This window comes from Stegodyphus dumicola, chromosome 5 (assembly GCF_044657685.1).
Source record: "Stegodyphus dumicola isolate Sdum_Otavi_A_Nest chromosome 5, ASM4465768v1".
Classification (NCBI taxonomy): Eukaryota; Metazoa; Arthropoda; class Arachnida; order Araneae; family Eresidae; genus Stegodyphus; species Stegodyphus dumicola.
In genome coordinates this window covers 207,522,564-207,541,869 of record NC_140772.1, presented here as the reverse complement: position 1 = coordinate 207,541,869, position 19,306 = coordinate 207,522,564, and the positions used below count along the sequence as shown (strand labels likewise).

Genomic DNA, 19,306 nt, shown 5'->3' with positions numbered 1-19,306 from the left:
TACAGTTTTATATCGCAAATCAAATTGTGTTGTTGAAAGTATCAGCCATTAACTTTATAAATTTATCAAGGGCACCCCCATGCTTTTGTTATATGTGGTAAAAAAGTATAGATGAATTTTGTAGAGTGTTATTTAATCTCATGTTTCCATTAAACTGCATGGTAATTACTTGGTTTTCTACTTTTACTTCATTAATTGATTAAGTTTTAAATAAAAGCTTACTTTATAAAAACCGTTTTATATTTTTTATTTATAAATGAAGTTACATAAATGTAATTATAGTTATTTTTAATTCACACATTTTACCATTTTAATTGGGAGTGCATTTTTTAATTTTATGTTTATACATTTTATTGAGATCAAGAATTAAAATCTGATCGAGTACACAATACAGAATGTCATGACAAAGCGCTGTTTTCATTCCTTTTCTAGCTGCTACCACCTATGCATCTTACATCTTTTCAGCAAACGAGTGTGCCTCTAGCTTGTGAGGCAGATAAAGACGACAGGATAATACCTGAAGCAGCAATGCCACCACGGGATTTAGATGAAAGATCTCTTGCCTCAATTATAGCCCCACCTGACAGAGGAGTAAATAATTTTTATGCTTAAAATTAACTCTGTGGTGATTCCCAACTTGAGCAGTATTCAAAGCATTATTATATGTTTTATTAGTTATGCATTTTTATCTTCCTGCCACCAAAACTGTATTCTTTTTTTTAATCAGCACAAAAAAAAAATAGTCCTTTTTTACATAATTTTTATTGCTTTTCACAACTTGATATGTAAAGTAACTAGTTTATTTTTAAAAAGTACAATATCTTAAGCGAGTAGTTAAGTATTTATTAGTAGAACAATTTAATTAATTATAATTGCTGTATGAATATGTATGTATAAGGGACACAGGCAGTTCAGGAATAACAGAATATATGGAAAAGAGTTATTTTTCAGTACAATTCTTTTTACTAATGCACTTACTCCAGGAATAAATTAGTGCCTGAGTACAAGCAATATAGAAATTCTGAGTATTCTGGAGTCCTGATTGTACTGCTTGCTTTACCGCATTGCCACTGCTGAAATTCTTAGCTTTGAGGAACACATTTAAGGATAGACTACAGAGTCAGTATATTATTTGAAACAGGAGATGTGAAAAGTGTGCAATGCCCTCTTCTGGAATCGAACCTGGACCTCTGGAATATGCACCGAGTGTGCTGCCATTACACCACCCTTTTAATATGTAGGTTATGTGATTGGCATTTGTTAGCATGCATGATTATGCAGAATCAATACGTTCAGTTATCAAATTGGGTCATTTATTTGTTGATGGCTTTATCTTCATCTCTGAGAATCTAGTTATTTTAAGAGTGATATTGCTAGATAGAAAATCTGTACAATTGATGGTCTCCAGAAATATAACTATGACTTTGTGAACAAATTTATATGCTAAAAATGTTTTGTGAGCTGGTGATTCCAGATGCCTCAACTGCTTTGTGCTCGTGTTGCATCACATGTGATTCTGCAGTCAGGAAAATATTATTTTGAATCAAAACAGTCCATTGGTATTTTGCAGTTACTAGGTCTGTACCCAGTATGCACTGATTATTCATTTGTGTAGGTGTTCATGAATGTATGTTTCAGGGACTCTTATGGAAAAATGGGTCTGCTCCATAAGAGGGTAATTTGCTATATGCAGATGCTTCCTATCATATGAAGGTGGTATGTTTTGAATGCTTATACCATGAATTTCTTCGTAAAATGCTATGCATATCTTCTCATGATGTTTTTGAGATAAGAACTAAATAATATCAAATAAACAATAAAAATACTGAAACAAATAAATGATGCTTTAATCTTTAAATACAATACATTATGAATATAAAATTTAAAATAATTAAAGAATTAATTTGCTATACAGCATGTATCTTGGTTTATTGTTTTTGAGACATGTTTGAATCAGGTGAGGACGAGACTAGCAGATTCTCTTTTTGAAGACTCATCAACAAGTAAAGAGGATATTTATGATGAAGGAGGCTGTATGGGAGGTGAAAGGAGCTGGCATGTTAGATAGGCCATCAACACCGGTTTCTGAAATATCTTCCTTAAGAAAATAGGTGTCTAAACTTGTCCGAATAGGTTATATTTTTCTTTAGTCGTAAATAAGATGATAGCACTGGATGGCATTGTGCACAGCAAACTTTACTTTAGCAAACCTCTCAGAATTCAGTCATAGTTTTCTAAAAAACATTTGAGAGAATGAACAAGATAAGAGTCCACATATTTTTCAAAATGTTGTTAATGCATACATCCATTACATCTTCCCATGCATTATGGATTTTACACAGTTATAAATACTGTAATCTTTCCAAAAAGTGTCGTAAAATAATAATATTTTCATTTTGACTCCCAACAAATTTTACTCTTTCAGAACAGGTTTATTTGTATTTGAAAAAGTTTGTAAAGTGGGGAGCATCTGTTAAGACTGCAGTAATCTCTGAGCCGTCTGAAGTAGCTTTTCTTGTATTAATATATGGTCATACTTTTTCTTCGTAGTAACATAAAGTTGTCCTTAAACAATTTGCATATATATACAATGTCCGGCTATTAATTTCCAGGACTCATGGAATAATTCAGAAGAAAAAAGGTTAAACACATAGCTATTTAATATGATTCAAAGTAATACCCATCAGCCGTAATGCACGTCTGTGCTCGGCTATACAAATTTCAGAAAAAAGTTTTCAAGTCCTCTTTTGGAGTGCTCTTTAATAGTGACGTTACAGTTTTCTTGATGGCTTCGACATCCTGAAATCTTGTTCCCTTGAGCGAATTTTTCAGCTTAGAAAACAGGAAAAAGTCTGCTGGTGCTAGGTCTGGAGAGTATGGTGGATGCTGCATTTCAACGACACCAAGCTGGGCTAAGAATTGTCTCGCAGGCAACATAATGTGCGGGCGGGCATTGTCATGTAGCAGCAGCTAACTCCCATTTTGTTGAAAATGAGGCCTCACTCTACGAATTTGTTTTTGAAATCAGTCAAGAACTTCTGTGTAGAACTGTCCATTGATAGTCATGTTAGGAGGAAGAAATTCGTGATGAATGAGTCCATCACAATCGAAAAAAGCGATTAACATGACCTCGATTTTGGACTTTTCAAATCAAAATTTTTTGTGCCTTGGAGAACTTGGAGACCGCCATTCGGAGCTTTGACACTTGGTTTCAGGGTTATATTGATAACACCAAGACTCGTCTCCCATGACCATCCTATCCAGGAATGCAGGGTCAGCATCGGCATTGTCGATATGTTTGCCTTATGCGTCCAGTCTCAATTGCTTTTGTTCGTCCCTTAAATGGTGAGGAACAAATCTTGCGTTTGCCTAGGTCTTGCGTCAAAATTCGCCGAACCGTCTCTTTGTCCATGTTGGATTCATTGGCGAGTGCTCGAATAGTAAATCCACGATCACATTTCGCCATATCGCGAACTTTTTCAATTGCTTCCGGCGTATGTATGGATTGTGGACGACCTGTGTGCAGATCATCTTTGACGCTTTCGCGCCCGTCCCGAGAGCGTTTAAAGCATTCGAAAGTTCTTGAGCGGGTTAATGCTTTTGTTTAATATTTCGTAGGTTTTTGCAGCTGTCTTGCCCAATTTGAAGCAAAATTTAATGTTAATTCTTTGCTCCATTTTCACTTCGACAATAGGAATTTAAGAGTTACGTTTTAATGCTCCTTTCCACGAGAAACACGTAGTTCAGAATGGCGCCGATTGCACTGCGCATGCGGAAGAAAACGCTCTTCAATCATTAGCGCCATCTTCCGACTTTTCGTTCTCCGACAGTTATGCCAGTCCTGGAAATTAATAGCCGAACCTAGTATATATATGTATGCACACAATTGAATGTAGGTATATATGCCTACACAATCAATTTTCTTATACAGGAAATTTGGTTATAGTAAATTCTTGTGTCAAAGCTGCCTTGGCCAGTTTTTTCTTCCACTGATATAGAGCTTGCTTTTTTCACTGATGTTTAGCTGGATTTAAACTGTGTAGTTAAGTTTCTCAGCACCATACAGTATCCAAAATCGGGCCATCAACAACACATGTTTTGTTGTCCTATTATACTAATGTATCATCTAGTAATCATAGATTTATGTTTCTTTTAATCAAGGCAGTTTGCCATGTGTATGAGATAAAAAAAGTTTTAGTTTGGCTTTTCTATATTTCTACTTCAAGCTAATGTAGAATTTAAGTTTTACTTAAATATTTGCTTTTAAAATTATTAGCTGAATTTGGTTTTGATAAATATAAGTATGTTGCTATTAATTGTATGTGGATGTATTTATGTACACTCACATTGCAACTCATTTTGCATGAAGCTTAGTTATAAAGCTTTTCCTGTAATGCCTAATTTATTTGTACATTTAGTTATAAGTATTATTTTATAAATCTTTTGCATATTTTGTATTGAAATTTTTAGGTATAATTATCCTTTTAAAATGCAGCTGATATTACTGCATCATCAAAATAAACAAATTTTGAATTTGAAATAGGTGACGAGTCATTAGTGAATACTTTCTTGAGTTTTAATTGTTGAGGGAAAGAATAAGACTTATCCTTAACTTATTTTTATTGTATAGTTATTTATTTTAATTTTTGATTAACTTGCTCATTGTATTATGACTGGTAATTTTTTCTTGGCTGTAGTCAATTAAATTAAGCATTGGTTAATTTTGTACTAATTTACTTTGATATACATTATTATTTTATTTATTATTTTTTATGTTAAATATATACCATAAAAAATATTTTTTGAAAGAATTTAGGTATGTGTTATAAATATATTTACTTAGCAGTAGTGTACAAAATTAGTTTGGTGTTGGTTCCCAACATCATCTTGTAGACATTTTTCATAATTTGCTAAAAAGAGATTATGCAAAAGTCATATATATATTGGCCCAGAGTTTGTTTATATATATATGAGTAGATTTCACAATACTTGTTCTATTGTATCTCAAAAGTGGAGCTGCCATCAGTGTATTTTTAATAGCTTCTTAATTATTCCATTTTATAATGATAAATAAATGTGATTTAATTTACAACCCAATTATATTAGTACCCAATATTTATAATGCATTATACTTATGTCTTTTCTTGAAGTTCTTTTCCATCTTTGTCATGTTAATCAAAAATGATGTTTTTCACATATGGACATATTATTTAGCACAGCGTTTCTCATCCTTTTTTGCTGCATACATACCTTTCATCCTGGGTAGAAGATTATTTCCCCCCTCCTTCTCAAAACTCGAAAAATACATGTACATTTATTTAGATTTAGATAGTTTTTAACGGTAATCAGGTAGAGTCAGGCTGACTGCATTTTGTCCTGAAAGAAATTCCTCTCTCCTTGGTTGAGAACTCTAATCAAGCATATATATGTCTGTGTGTACATTTTTCTGCTATCTTTTCTATCTCATTTTATTTGCAGTTTTTCCCCTTTGCTTTGTTTATAAAAGGGAGTTTTTTTCCCCCCTTTCTTTTGTATGCTTATTTAACCACTTAAGGCAATAACCCGAGTTAATTTGTTGTGCGTAATGTTAAGCAATTTCTTTTATCCAGACGTAACTCAGACTGACTTAACTGTATCAGTCTTATCAAACCTGTTCGGGCAAAGATATGCAATTATTATAAAAAAGAACATTATTCTAGTCTAAAATATTCTGCGCAAGAAAATTTCCAATCTTTGTGCATACAAAGTTATGCAAAACAATTGTATATCAAAAATAACTCGCACAATAATTGTATTCAAAAATAATTTGTGGGATTTTCTTGTGCAGAATATATTTTAGACTAGAATAATGTCCTGTACTTCACTGTGGGCTACAGAAATAATCATTTTCCCTCAATCCAAATTATTTAAAATCTGGGATAGAATTTAGTTATGTTACTGATCAATAAGGTGGTGCCACTAAACTATGAATATTATTTAGGTTATGCCGTCATTTTTTTACATAAGTCGAATCAATTCACATTGTTTGAATGATCTTTAGTAATATTTTATTTTGTTACTCGTTGTTTAACAAGTTAACTCTTTTTTTTTTTTTTTTTTTTGCCAAATTGGGTCTTTATTGGTAGATATATTTTTGGATTATAATTAAGCATGCTGGTTTCTTTTCAAATCAACAATAAAAAAAATTTTGGCAGGTGATTAAAAAATAATTTGGTCCTTAAGAAGTTAATCCAATTTAGTTACAAAATACCATGCAGACTTAGGTTTTTAGCAAGAATAGTGAATATTGTTGGGAACCATTGCTTTGTTTTATTTTTGATAGTATTTGTATTCAGGCATAATTTAAAATATAATTCAAATATCAGTATTTAATTGTGTTGAAGTTTTATTTCATGTGCTGTTAAACTATTTATAATTAAATGCATATTTATTTGAAACCAATACTTAATAAATTTGTTAATGGATATATCATAATGGTCAAAAAAATTTTTTTAAACCCTTCATTTTAAATATTCATGAGGAAATCCATCAGTTATGTTGCTGTCGTTACACGAATCCAAGTAAGAAGAGTAATAAATTTGTATTGATTATCTTCCTCGTGGAATTAAAAAAAAAACTGTAATGTTAAAATTATTTTTTTAGTAATTTGTGTTAACTTCCTTATGGAATTAAAAGAAACTAACATTAAAATATGGTCAAAACAATTTTTTTAAACCCTTCATTTTAAATATTCATGAGGAAATCCGTCAGTTACATCACTGTCATTATGAAAATCCAAGTAATAAATCTGTACTGAATCTTCCTCATGGGGGGGGGAAGTAATATTTTTTTTTAGTCTTCTGAAAGACCTAAGTAGAAGAAAATAATTATCTAAAGTTGCCCATTTCACTGCAAGTCAGAAGCAAATCGGTTACAGTTATTTTTTGCTGTTCTTATCTTTTTTTATGGGATGCAAAATAATTTGAATATTATAGTTTATTAGCATCATTATGTTTCTTTTGTTCTTTGGGTAACAGAAAGTTCATTTGAATTCTCTTTTCCATATAAACTGGTTAACCTATATGTATCAAGAAGAATGCCTGTATGTGTGTTTGTTAGCAATTAACTCAGTCCCTACTATAGCTATAATCACCAAATGACCATCTACGATTCTCTTCTGGGTCCTACAAAAGGTCAATGTCCACTCTGCCCCCCCCAAAAAAATATAGCTAAAATCGGAGATATTAATTAAAAACTTTGAAAAATCTAATTTTCCCCGAGTGGCAACAGTCTCGCGTGCTGGATATAAAAATCTGCTTTATTTCGAGAAGTGTTGCCACTGCTCGCATTTCAAACTGTAGAGTTTGTTAATAAAAAATTTCAAAGTTTTACAATGAAATAAAAATGGCATTGCCGAACATTAAATACATTATTCCCGATTCCAAAAATTCATAGGAAGCCATTTCGACTATTCCCATCTTTGTACAATTTTAATCAGCCGAGATATTAATTAAAAACTTTGAAAACACTAATTTTCACACACATTTTTCCAAATGGCAACAGTTTTACATGTTGGAGATAAACCGTGCTTTATTTTGAAAAGTTTTGCTGCTGCTTGCTTTCAAATCGTACAGTTTGTTAATAAAAAATTTAAGTTCTACAAAATCTACCTATATAAAAAAGAATGCCTGTTTGTGTGTTTGTTTTTTGGCGTTATTGATTTCTGATCAATTGTAATCCATTTTTTTCCCACATTTAATCGACTAAAATTGAATATAGGTGAAATATTGGATGGAAATTGAGCTTTTACGACCATTTGATTAGATAGATGGAAATCATTAAAAACTGCGTGCCATTGTTGCTGATATAATGAGAGACAATTAGTTTATTTTTCCATTAAAATTTTTTATGTGGGTTGCATATTGCAGCAGACTAAAAAATGTATGATTATGAATCATATTTTTTGCATTGTTATTAGAGAAGGATTACAGTGCTATTGTTCTCTCTGTTATTAGATGCATTACTCTGAATCTGACTTAACTGGTATCAGGTATTAGTTAAATTAATAAAAATTTTAGTATCATTTTTTAATTGGGAAATTCTGGCTGTTTGAAATTTTTAAGCCAGATTTTGCCAGGAAAGCATATTAACCAGTTAATGATTAGAAGTTACCTGCTTTGATGTTATTTACGTAAACTTGCCTTGAACAATAATACGTTATTAAAAAAATATGCTAAGTAGTAGCCACTTTGCATAGGTATAAAGTGTCTAACTTGGTAATATAATAGTATTGTTTTTCAAGTTGCTGGAGCATTTTGTTTTTCTAATTTTCTCTTGGATTGGGATTATTGTTTTATCTGCCCATAAATTAAGCATATTTAAATAGAGAAAATGACCGAGACTTCTTTTCTTAAATTACAGCCACAAGCATTCAGAATCTTAGATTATTTGTAGAGGTGTGATTTCAAAGTGGGAAGGAGGAATTTTACAGAATTAAAATTGATTTTGCTATTTATGCTTGTAATTAATTAGTCTCCTGTATTTACAGTTTAAAACTTGTCTTAGTAATTTTCGAGTTTGTGTTTATTTCATGCATTTCTGTTTTTGTAATTTTTATCATTTTGCTTGGAAAGTACCTTAAAAAATTTCATTATATTAAAAATTTTTATTTTCTCCCATGTAAAATAATTTTATATATTTTATGGGTTTTTTTTTTTTTTTTTTAGTCCAAAGGGATTTGAATCCCGAAGGACTATTACTTTCGTTTTGGCATTTTGCGTCGGACGGATAAATGTCGGTTCACTTTTCAAACTGTTGCCACAAAATGTTAGAGTCCTGCATTATATTTGAAGAAATTAAATAATGAAAAATCTGCATAAATGTATGTATATTTCTCGTATTGTGATAAAACAACGGTACATAGAGTCATCGAATTTTGAATAACGTAATCCTCCAACGAATATGAGCATGTGGAAGACCAAATTTGAAATTTGAAATTTGTTTTATGATCGATTTCCTATTTTTTAAAACTTTGACGAATTTTTAATTAACAAACTCAAGGATTTCAAAGCGAGCAATGGCAACGTTGTGCAGAAAAAACATTTTTATCTCCAGCGCTTGAGTCTCTGTATCGGAAATTCTAAAGATATGCTCGTTTTAAAACTATTTTGCGATATTGCTGTTGCACTGGATCTTATGGTTTAAGTGCGAGGAACATGATATTTAATAAAGAAAGGTAACACACAAAATGTTAAAAAACGCCCCTTTGGACGTAATTTAAAATCTGAAACATTTCAGATAATTTTTTTTTTTTATTTTTATTCCCCCCCCCATATGTAGCAATGCTATTTTTCTTTTTCCAGGTGCTTCCACCATTGCCATTCACTGATGCCTCTAACATGATGCAGTATCAGTATGACAAAACTAGTATGCCGTTTCAAGCCCAACAGCCACCACTGCCTCTTATGGAAACGATGCCAGTAGATGGAGCATATTCACAGATCATTCCTCCTGATCAACATTTATTACAGAGTAGTCAGATTGATGAAGATGAGAGAGTTATGTATAGCATGCCTGGTGAACCACCACTTCCACCTCAAGATTTTGATGAACGGAATGTTATGCTTCCTGTTGAAGAAAGAAGAAAAGAAAGGTCTCGCTCACGCTCAGGTTCAAGAACAAGAGGAAGGTTAGGGCTCCTCCTCTTTTAAGATCTATATTATTAGATTTTAGAAATATATCTATTTTAGATTTATTTAGGCAGTGAAGACATGAAAGTCCATCTTCAAAGTTTTATTTATGGCTGTATTGCCAATAACAAGGTATTTGTTTCATATCTCTTTTCTAATAGTATTTTTTGTAAAGACAAAAAATTTAACTGCTGGGGGGGAGGAAGCAAAAGAGTTGCTAAATAACTCAAAAACAGAACATATGCTATACATAAGTTTTTCTTTTCAATATGAAGATGAAGCAGTATTTATTGGATGTGTGTTTATATATATATATATAAAATCATGATTTCATATTTTTAATTTTCTAATTTCTACATGCTATCTTACTAGATTTAACCCCTTCGAGCCGGGTAGCGAAAACGCGCGCTTATCACGGAGGCCGGCAGTGTCTTCCGCAAGTCTCCCTCCAGGGCCGGGGGCTTTTTTGCTACTAAGCCTAAATCCATGAAATTTCTTAAGTATCAACGCATTGTTTAATAATGCTCTATAGAGTATTTAAACGGCTTACGCTTTATAGATATTTTTATATATATACTTTAATTACCTTATTTCTTGTTTAAATGCATATTTTACACTTTTTATTTTAATTACTCACCATTTTATGACTTTTAACATTATACATCTGAAAACTAAATATATTACTTAAAATTTTCTTTTCGTATGAAAAATTTTAAAACAGGGATCTATACACAGTCCTATGTTACATTCCTTGAACTCGTAATAACTCATTTGCCGTTTTGGAGGATTTTTCCGGGAATGTGAACAAACGAAGCATCATCGTCTCATTTTCTTATCAGTCTTTTCTGAACAAAGTTTTGGAAAATGTCTTTCAGTTAATCTTTCAGAATCAATATCAGAATTTCAGAATGAATATCTGAAACATTTTGCATCATTTCTGCTATTTCATGCTCTGTTATACATTTTCGACGCTTCGACATTGAAACGGTAAAAACAGAAAGAACTCACGTCTAAGAAGATCTAATTATTTTCTAAAAACTGAACTGTAAACCGAAATACTCAACGCTTTAGCGCATATAAAACTTCTACTTACAATAAACAACTACCAAGTGCGATTTAAAGAGACGTCATAAATCACGCCATTCGGAAACATTTAGTTCCCCGTTTGTTTATATAATCAAAAACATGTGTATGTGAGTCATGCTTCTCTCATTTCGAGTAGAAGGTCTCATGTACATGTATCTGAAACCATATGGACATACAGTGCCATCTTGTGGCAGAAATTATAGTTTGAAAAACGTTCCAAGGTACTGGCACAAATACGTGACAGTCGGTAGTAAATGCAACAATGCTCTGGCACGCCTGCATGTCGGCCGGTAAATAAGTGTGTTCGTTGCTGGCACCTATACGTGACATTCGACACGAAGGGGTTAATCTGATGATCTAATATCCGGAAAAATCCCAAATCCAGAATTGCCGGAGTCCGGATTTCAGACTTTACACTGTATATTGAATTGAATATTTTTGCAGCAACTGTGCAGGGTTTTACTTCTGAATAAATTTTGAAATTCCCCTTTTTTTATTTTTATTTATATACAAGGGTGTTTCCCCCTTTATATATATATAAATGTAATTCACACGTACAAAAATATATCCTGATTTTAAGATTAAGACTAAATGGTACAGCCAATTATTTACTGAATTCTAATTTGCAATTTTGTTTCAACTCATTTCATTTCAACTGAACTTATTTAACTTCAACTTATCTTACTAATAAGCTTTTTTATCATAAACAATTCTTACTTCAGAAAAAGACTAAACACTTTTGCCTTTATTAATTATTGTTAGTTGAATGGAAGTTAGATTGTTTCCTCTTTGAGAAGTCAACTAATTTCTTATCAATGACGATAATTATTTGGTTTAATGATTACATTTTCACTTTTAATTATACCTTTTAATTTTTCCATTATAAATTTATTCAAGATTCAATTTTTTAAATGTATGCTATTGAATTACTTAATTTCCATAAACATATATCTATTGGCAAAGGAGATAATATACTAAATAATCAATTAGAAAATAAATTTTATATATAAAGGGGGGACACCCTTGTATATAAATAAAAATAAAAAAAGAGGAATTTCAAAATTTATTCAGAAGTAAAACCCTGCACAGTTGCTGCAAAAATATTCAATTCAATATACAGTGTAAAGTTTGAAATCCAGACTCGTCAGGACTTTGGGATTTTTCCGGACATTAGATCATCAGTTTAAATCTAGTAAGATAGCATGTAGAAATTAGAAAATTAAAAATTTGAAATAATAAAGTATTTACGATCTAAAGCAGTGGTATTACTAAAAAGCAGTGGCAACTATTTTATCTCGGCTCAATTAAAAATATTTGATCATATGGCATCTCCCTTCCATTTTATAAAATACTACAAGCACAAAAATTTTCAGTACTAAAAAATTTATTAAGAAACACTCTTATACACAAGAAAAAACAAATAACAATATTTTATTGTCGCTTAATGAGATGGATGTGCTTGCCTATCAGCGCAAAGTTTATCAAATCTCGGTGTCATTGATGAGATAGCTACACGAAGCTCCTTTTCCACAATCAAACAAGCACGATATTTAGATTTTATTGTAGCTAATGCAGAAAATCCTGTTTCGCATAAAAAAAGATGTTGCGAATGGTAGCAATACTTTTAAAACTTTATTTGACAAAATATTATATTCACGCTTAATATCTAGCCAATCTTGAATCAGAGATACAATCTGAAATTTTTATTTTAAAGGAGTGTCACAAGATACTTCGTTAATAAATGGATTCTGTATCCATGCATATTTTCTAAAATCAAGATCATCAAAATAATTCGAAAAATGAATTAACAAACTATCCAAGTGGTCAACAAATATATTTTTGTTTGCTTCTATATTAATTTGGGTGCATAAAGTTGGTAACATGTCGAACCTATTTTTTCCAAATTTGTCTTCCGTATCTCCATTTTTTTAATGAATGCTTTATCTTTTTGAATCAATAAATGCATTTGTGTCCCTTGCATCGATTTATTCAAAACACTCAATTTTCCAAAATTTCCACCAATTAGGAAAGTTTAATAATAAGATTATCATCCCTAAGCATATTTGCATCCTCATTATGATTTTCTCCGAGAAAAATTGCAATTTCTTCTTTGAGTTAAAAATTCTTCTTTGAGTTCTTTGAGAAAAATTGCATTTTCTTCTTCAAGTACTCTCTGAATCACTTTTGCACAAGATAGCCAGGACACTTCACAATAATACAAAAATGAGGTGTAAGCAGCTTCCATATCTTCACACAGCTTTGCAAATAACCTAACTTTTAATGGACTGTTTTTTATGTAGTTTACATCTTTCGTTACTTTTGTAAAAACGTAGTTAAGTTCCTCACTCATATTTTTAGATACGTGGAGCATGAAGTGCGTCCAGAGAACATTGGGTGTTTTCCTTTTAATTAGTGCTTGAAGGTTAGTTTTGTGTCCTGACATTGACTGTGCACTGTCTGTACAAAGCCCAATGCAATTATTCCACAATATGCCGTTCTCATAAAACGATTGTCGATTATATTAAAAATTTCACTGGATGTTTCTTTGCCAGAAACGGGTTTGCAAAATAATATACAGTCAAAAGTCATTAATCCGGACTCATCGGGACTTCGGCGATTCCGGATTATCGATTTTTCCTGATTATAGATCATCAGTTTAAATCTCGTAAGATGGCATGCAGAAATTCTAAAATTAAAAATATGAAACCGTAATTTATGAAATAAAGAACAATTATGATCTAAAGGGTATCAAAATTTGCAAAAAGAAAAAGCTTAATATTTGTTTACTTTATTAAACATTTCTTTCAATGTAAGTTGTTCAAGTTTTGCTTCGTTTCATGTGATAATACTTTCTCTTTAATTCTATTAAACAGACATAATTTCTTGTTCAGTTACAAAGTTCCGCTGTTCAAGTCCTATAATTGCTGTGTCGAGAACACCGACTAATTTGTCAATCAAAATTTTTTCGTTTTCACTAACCTCTGTCACTTTCTTCGCTATCGGAAGCGAATTATAATGAGGAGGAACTTGTTTTAAATCATATCAAAGACAGAGCACATCGAGATGAAATACTAATTTGGTAAGGAATTATAAGCCAAATAAAATAAAAACATCTGCCCTGAAGATAAGGATAGTGCTGACAGATCAACTTCCAATTCATTACGTGGCGCCCACTGTGGTGTTCCCCCCGCCGAACAATTGAAATTGATAAACAGATTTCGGATTTCAAAACATACTTTCGCTTTAGATCCTTTACATATTAACAAATATATATCGGAAATTCTATTTGATATAATCGAAAGTTTAAGCTTACTTTTATAAAATTGCTCTTACAGTCTGCAAAAAATAATAAGCCGGATCCAATTCGAAAATTAAGGAACAACGCAATCATCAACATTAACTGAAATAGATAATTTTAGCTTATACGTCCATTATACATAAAACGCGCACGCGAAAACGTATTCTGCACTTGCATACACTCATGTGCGCAGTCGTAAAAGGTCTTACACACACGCGTAAACGCCTATGCGCATGTGTCAACGCGGCGCATGCGCAGAAAGTTTTTAGTTTTGAGGTCCGGATTATAGATCATTCCGAATTATGGGTGTCCGAATTAACGACTTTTGACTGTATCTTCAATTATATTATTCTCTTCAACATATCGAACATATGTAATTAAATGTTCATCTTTAGCTACATCTGTTGCTTCATCTACTTGTAAGGCAAATTTTGAAGTGTGCATCTGAGAAACTAATTGATCGCAACGATCGCCAGATATATCAACGATTCTTCTGCCAACAGTGTTATCAGCAAGCGATATTTGTCGCAACTGTTTTTTGTCAAACATTGCTTTGACCATATAAATGCTGGCAAAACTAATGTTTCTCCTATTGTGTGTGGTTTTTTACACTTTGTGATTTTGTAAGATACTAAGTACAATGCTAGTAATGCATTTGACTAAATATGAACTGTTTTTTTGAACGTTTGCTTTTGCTTAGTGAACTCGTCCAATTTTCTTTGAAAAAATTCTTTGGACTTGCCAACGTATTGAGAATGCATAGTTTCAATGTGGCATTTTAATTTTCCGGGTCTCGTACTATCCGCAGCCAAAACTTTTGAACAAAACAAATTGTTTGTTTCACATTATCAGTAATAACACTTGTAAATCCAAATGTAATAAGACAAATCGTATTTTCTTGTCTTGGGAGTTCTTCCTTCCTGATTCCTACTACTTGTGCCAACATCAGATTCTTCATTTTTAGAGGATTTTCTCTTATAACCAGTCAAGAACTTATCCATTTCTCTAAAAATGTTAGGATAATTAATTTATTGTTCTTAAAAATTTAAACTTAATTAAATTACTTAACTATTGTGATCAATGAGTGATTAGGTATGTCAAAATAAAATAAGAAACAAAATCTAACACTGCTGAGCTAAACTGAAATTGATTTTGTCTCGATTTTTAGAAAGTTACTGGTCGGCCGAGCAGCATAGTAGTTAATATGTACACTGCTAAAAAAGGGGGGGCAGTCCTATATCTCCCTATCTACTGGGCCGATTGACAAAATTCAAATTGCGTTCTTCATGTCTCGAAAGCGCGACTTAGGATATTTATTAGATTTATATATAGCACTATTCTAACATAGGTATTTTGACACAAAATTGGACATTTTCTGAAATAACATACCAATATTTTTACATATTTCGATTCTACGACTCAAATTACGCCTAAATATGAAATTTTGTAAAATTCCGAGCGAAATTTACTGAGAAATTCACAAATTTATGTTGGCACTTTTTTGTCAGTTTGCGCCAAGAATAGTTCACTTGGCGAACTTCTTAATATATGGCAACCTAGTTTCCTTTCCCGTGAGAGGGAAAAAAGTCACCATCGTTCCTTTTTTCCAAATAATATTCTTTATATTATATTTTTAATTATAACTTATTATTTTAAGTAATTTTTTCGAATTACTTTTTTATTGTTTTAGTTGCATGACTTCTTTCGAATAACTGTTTTAAAAATTTCTACTTACCTATTCGAACTGCATAAATAAAGGTGCAGCGTTTATTTTTTTTTTTCAAATAGTTTTCTTTATATATATTTTTTGTCATAGTTATTATTTTAGGTAATTTTTAAATTCTTACCTTTTATTTTAATTGTTTGTGTTGCATTGTCTCTTCAGATAATTGTTTTAAAATTTTCTATTTATTCCTTCAAATTGAGCATTTTAAATATATTTATTAATATAAATTTTCCAGAATTTGATTTTATTTATTTGAATTGCGTTTCTTTCGGAGGAATACTTTGTAACCCAGACTACGATGCGTTTGAAAACTGCATACATTAAAAGAGAAAATACAGTAAAGCACAGTTAACACACCTTTCAATGTTCCGTTCAGAAATTTAACTTAGGATTGCGACATTTTAACTTAGGATGACTTGCACACTGCTTTAAACAGTTTTATCATCGTGCCCATTGCTTTACACAATTTTATCCTACATGTGGCTTCTTAAATGTTATTCATATTTTAGTCAAATATTTTATTTTTGAAATCGTAAGAATCAAATATCATAATATTAAAAAGTTTTAAATTTAAAAAAAAATACAAATACTAAATTTTACCGTAAAATTTATTTTTTCTTCTCTTTTTCTTCAGGCAGTCTACTTTATTCTTGCTCTTTTTCTTTAGGCATTCCGCAAGTATATTAAAAAACATTCAAATTTTCGAAATATCTTGATATTTCTCACAATCATTTTAAATAAACTTATCGCCTTCCGTTTCATAAATGCCCACAAACGGCCGAGAGGTAAAGTTGCTGAACACTGATAGTTCACTCCGGGGTTCGAATCCCGGTAAACAGGCTGGTTGCATGGGCGTTTTCGTGGATTTTCTCATGTGTACCGTGTATGCCAGCTGATTTTCCTTAGAAAGTTCTTCACAAAGGCATCCTTCCTTTTAGGCAGATAGCCCTGCTTTGACGTAACTTAATAATTCAATTCAATCCATTTCATCAATATTTGGTCAGAGCCTTTATCAGTCTTTAGAGGCTAAACATTTTGAAGGTATCAGATGAAAGGAAAGACTTTCTTCATCAAGAGGTTTTGGTTTTTTAAATAATGACAAAGCACACTAGGGCTATCTGCCTAAGGGGAGGGATGCCTTCGTGGAGGACTTTCTAAGGAAAACTGGCTGGCATACACGTTACACATGGGGAAAACCACGAAAATGCCCACGCAGCATTTTGACGTTCGCCCGTTCGCGGGATTCAGACCTCGGACAGAACTACCAGCGTTCAGCGACTTTATCGCTCGGCCGCTGTTTCATCAGGGGGAAAAAAAAATATCTTTAGGTAACATCCACATACATCACTGGATAAACTCCTGAATCTTCAAATAATTCGAATGAGAAAATCATAGGATTCTGCATTTATATATGATATACGATATGATGTTCTATAACGTAATTTAAATTTATACAACCATATAGTCGCTCTTCACTTTAATCTGCAATGATATCGTTTTTGTCTTTTCTGTTAACCACAAGCTCAATTGATGGTATTTGCTGGTGTACACGTCTAAGTGTTTTTTCTTTGAACACCTAAATTCTTTGAAGTATCCTGAAAGTATATTCAAAAGCGTCCAACTTTTTGAAACATCTTGGTATGTCTGACAGGATTGGATTTAGAACCATATTGCAGATTTCACCATTCATTAATTGATTGATGCTTGTAACATATTTTTAATCTGTCTCACTTTTTATAATGATAGTCTTCTTGTCTGAATTATTTGAAGTTATTTCTGAAATCAATGTTTTACATTTTATGCTTGCAGGAGTGGTAGGCATAGAAGTCGTTCAAGGTCTCCTAGGAGGAAGAGATCCAGATCTAGATCACATTCTCGTAAAAATCGTTCACGCTCAAGAGAGAGAGAAAGAATTAGAGAAAAAGAGCGGGAGAGAGAACGTGAACGTGAAAGGAGGAGAAAGGGCATTCCACCTATCAAAAAGGGCTGTGTCAGTGGTTAGTATCTCTAAATAATGTAAGCCTTTATGTGTTAAATTCATGCATTTATATAATATGTTGTGGAATGAGAAATAATAAAAATTATTTTAATCCTCTTTGCTCTCATTTTGTATTGAGAAAATGTTCATTTTATTCTTTTGTGTGATAAAATTAAGAGAGAGGATGAAGTCATTTTTTTACATGTAAACTAGCTGATGTATTAAACATGTATGCAATATAAATATTAAATAGATAAAAATCTTGAATAGATCTGAGGCATTAAATTTTCCAGATTGAAACTTGCTAGGTTGTGGAATGCTTAATCCGTAATACAAAGTAGCAAAAAAAGGGGGGGCATGTGAATATTCATTATGTTATGATTATAATTTTTGGAATATGGCAGAGCTCATGAGGGTTACCTGCTTTATATTTTCATTAGGAAATCATTATGAGCTTATATCCTTTTTGCTTCATTTTCATTTAATCAAATGGAATATATTTTTTGTCACAGTAATTAAAATCTTTGACTGCTTTAATCTGCAGATGCCTGTAATCTGCATTCATTTTTGCATGTAAACAAATAAAATTTCGATTTTCAGAATATTTAGCATATTTATTGACAGTTTTCTGGTATGCACAAATGCAATAAACTTTCTAACAAAATATACTAAGTGCATAACATAATTTAATTGAAGAAGCAAATTTTTTTACTACTGAAATTATTTAACATTTCCTCTTTACTCATTGGCATTATCTTTACAGTAAGTTGGGAATCTCTGCAAGTTTTTTGTTTTGGATAAATCCTTCCTTATTCCATAGTATACATGCATATTAAAATATTTCAAAGAAATTAAAGCAATATGTCAAAAGAAAACAAATCCAGGTATGAAATACCAGGAGAGTTTTTACATTAAAATCAAAAAATAATTTGTTCTCATAGTAGTTTTGGGAAATTTGTGCTTTCTTAGCAAAAACCCTGGCCGGGGTTAAAGCGTATGTTGTTGACAGCAAAACATTTCACAGCTATGTGCCTTAGGGAAGGACTGCTTTTGTGGAGGATTTCTAAAGGAATCTGACTGATATTTATGCTACACATGGAACCTCCTTCCCCAAATGCCCATGCCAGCCAGCAGAACTATAGTGGTCTTAACCATTCATCCATTCATTTTTTCAAAACACCAGTTTTGTGATAGTTGTACCAGTTCTTTAAATACAATATGTTTTGGCATGTTTTAACCATATTTCTTTACTTTCTTGACTTGATTTTTTTCGCTTTAGAGTATTGGCATTATTTTCATTCATATAATTGTATTTAATAAATATAATTATTTTTTAAAGGTATGGGTGTGTTTTGATGAATTATTTATATGCAAACAATCCAATTTTTATGTAAGAACTAGAACCGGGGGGGGATATAAATGAAATTAAAAAAGATCTGGCCTGTAATCTGCTAAATTTTCTTAATGTACATAACTCACTGTCCTAAGTCTTTATGCTTAGTATAGTATAATTGCTGACTCTTAGGGTTTTTCGTCTCTCTCAGATGACA

At 31.7% G+C, this 19,306-nt stretch overlaps 1 protein-coding gene across 4 annotated transcripts in view; it reads left to right on the top strand.

The window, feature by feature from the left end:
* The window catches only part of LOC118202787 (uncharacterized), a 101,287-nt gene that overhangs the window by 64,837 nt on the left and 17,144 nt on the right, over positions 1–19,306 (top strand). For 2 of the 4 annotated variants that reach the window (XM_035374983.2, XM_085817590.1), the window contains exons 11-13: positions 433–591; positions 9,342–9,667; positions 17,588–17,775. In XM_035374983.2, coding sequence (XP_035230874.2) covers positions 433–591; positions 9,342–9,667; positions 17,588–17,775 — 673 coding nt within the window. The remainder of the gene's footprint in view (positions 1–432; positions 592–9,341; positions 9,668–17,587; positions 17,776–19,306) is intronic. The other 2 variants (XM_085817592.1, XM_085817591.1) reach the window with 1 other exon arrangement.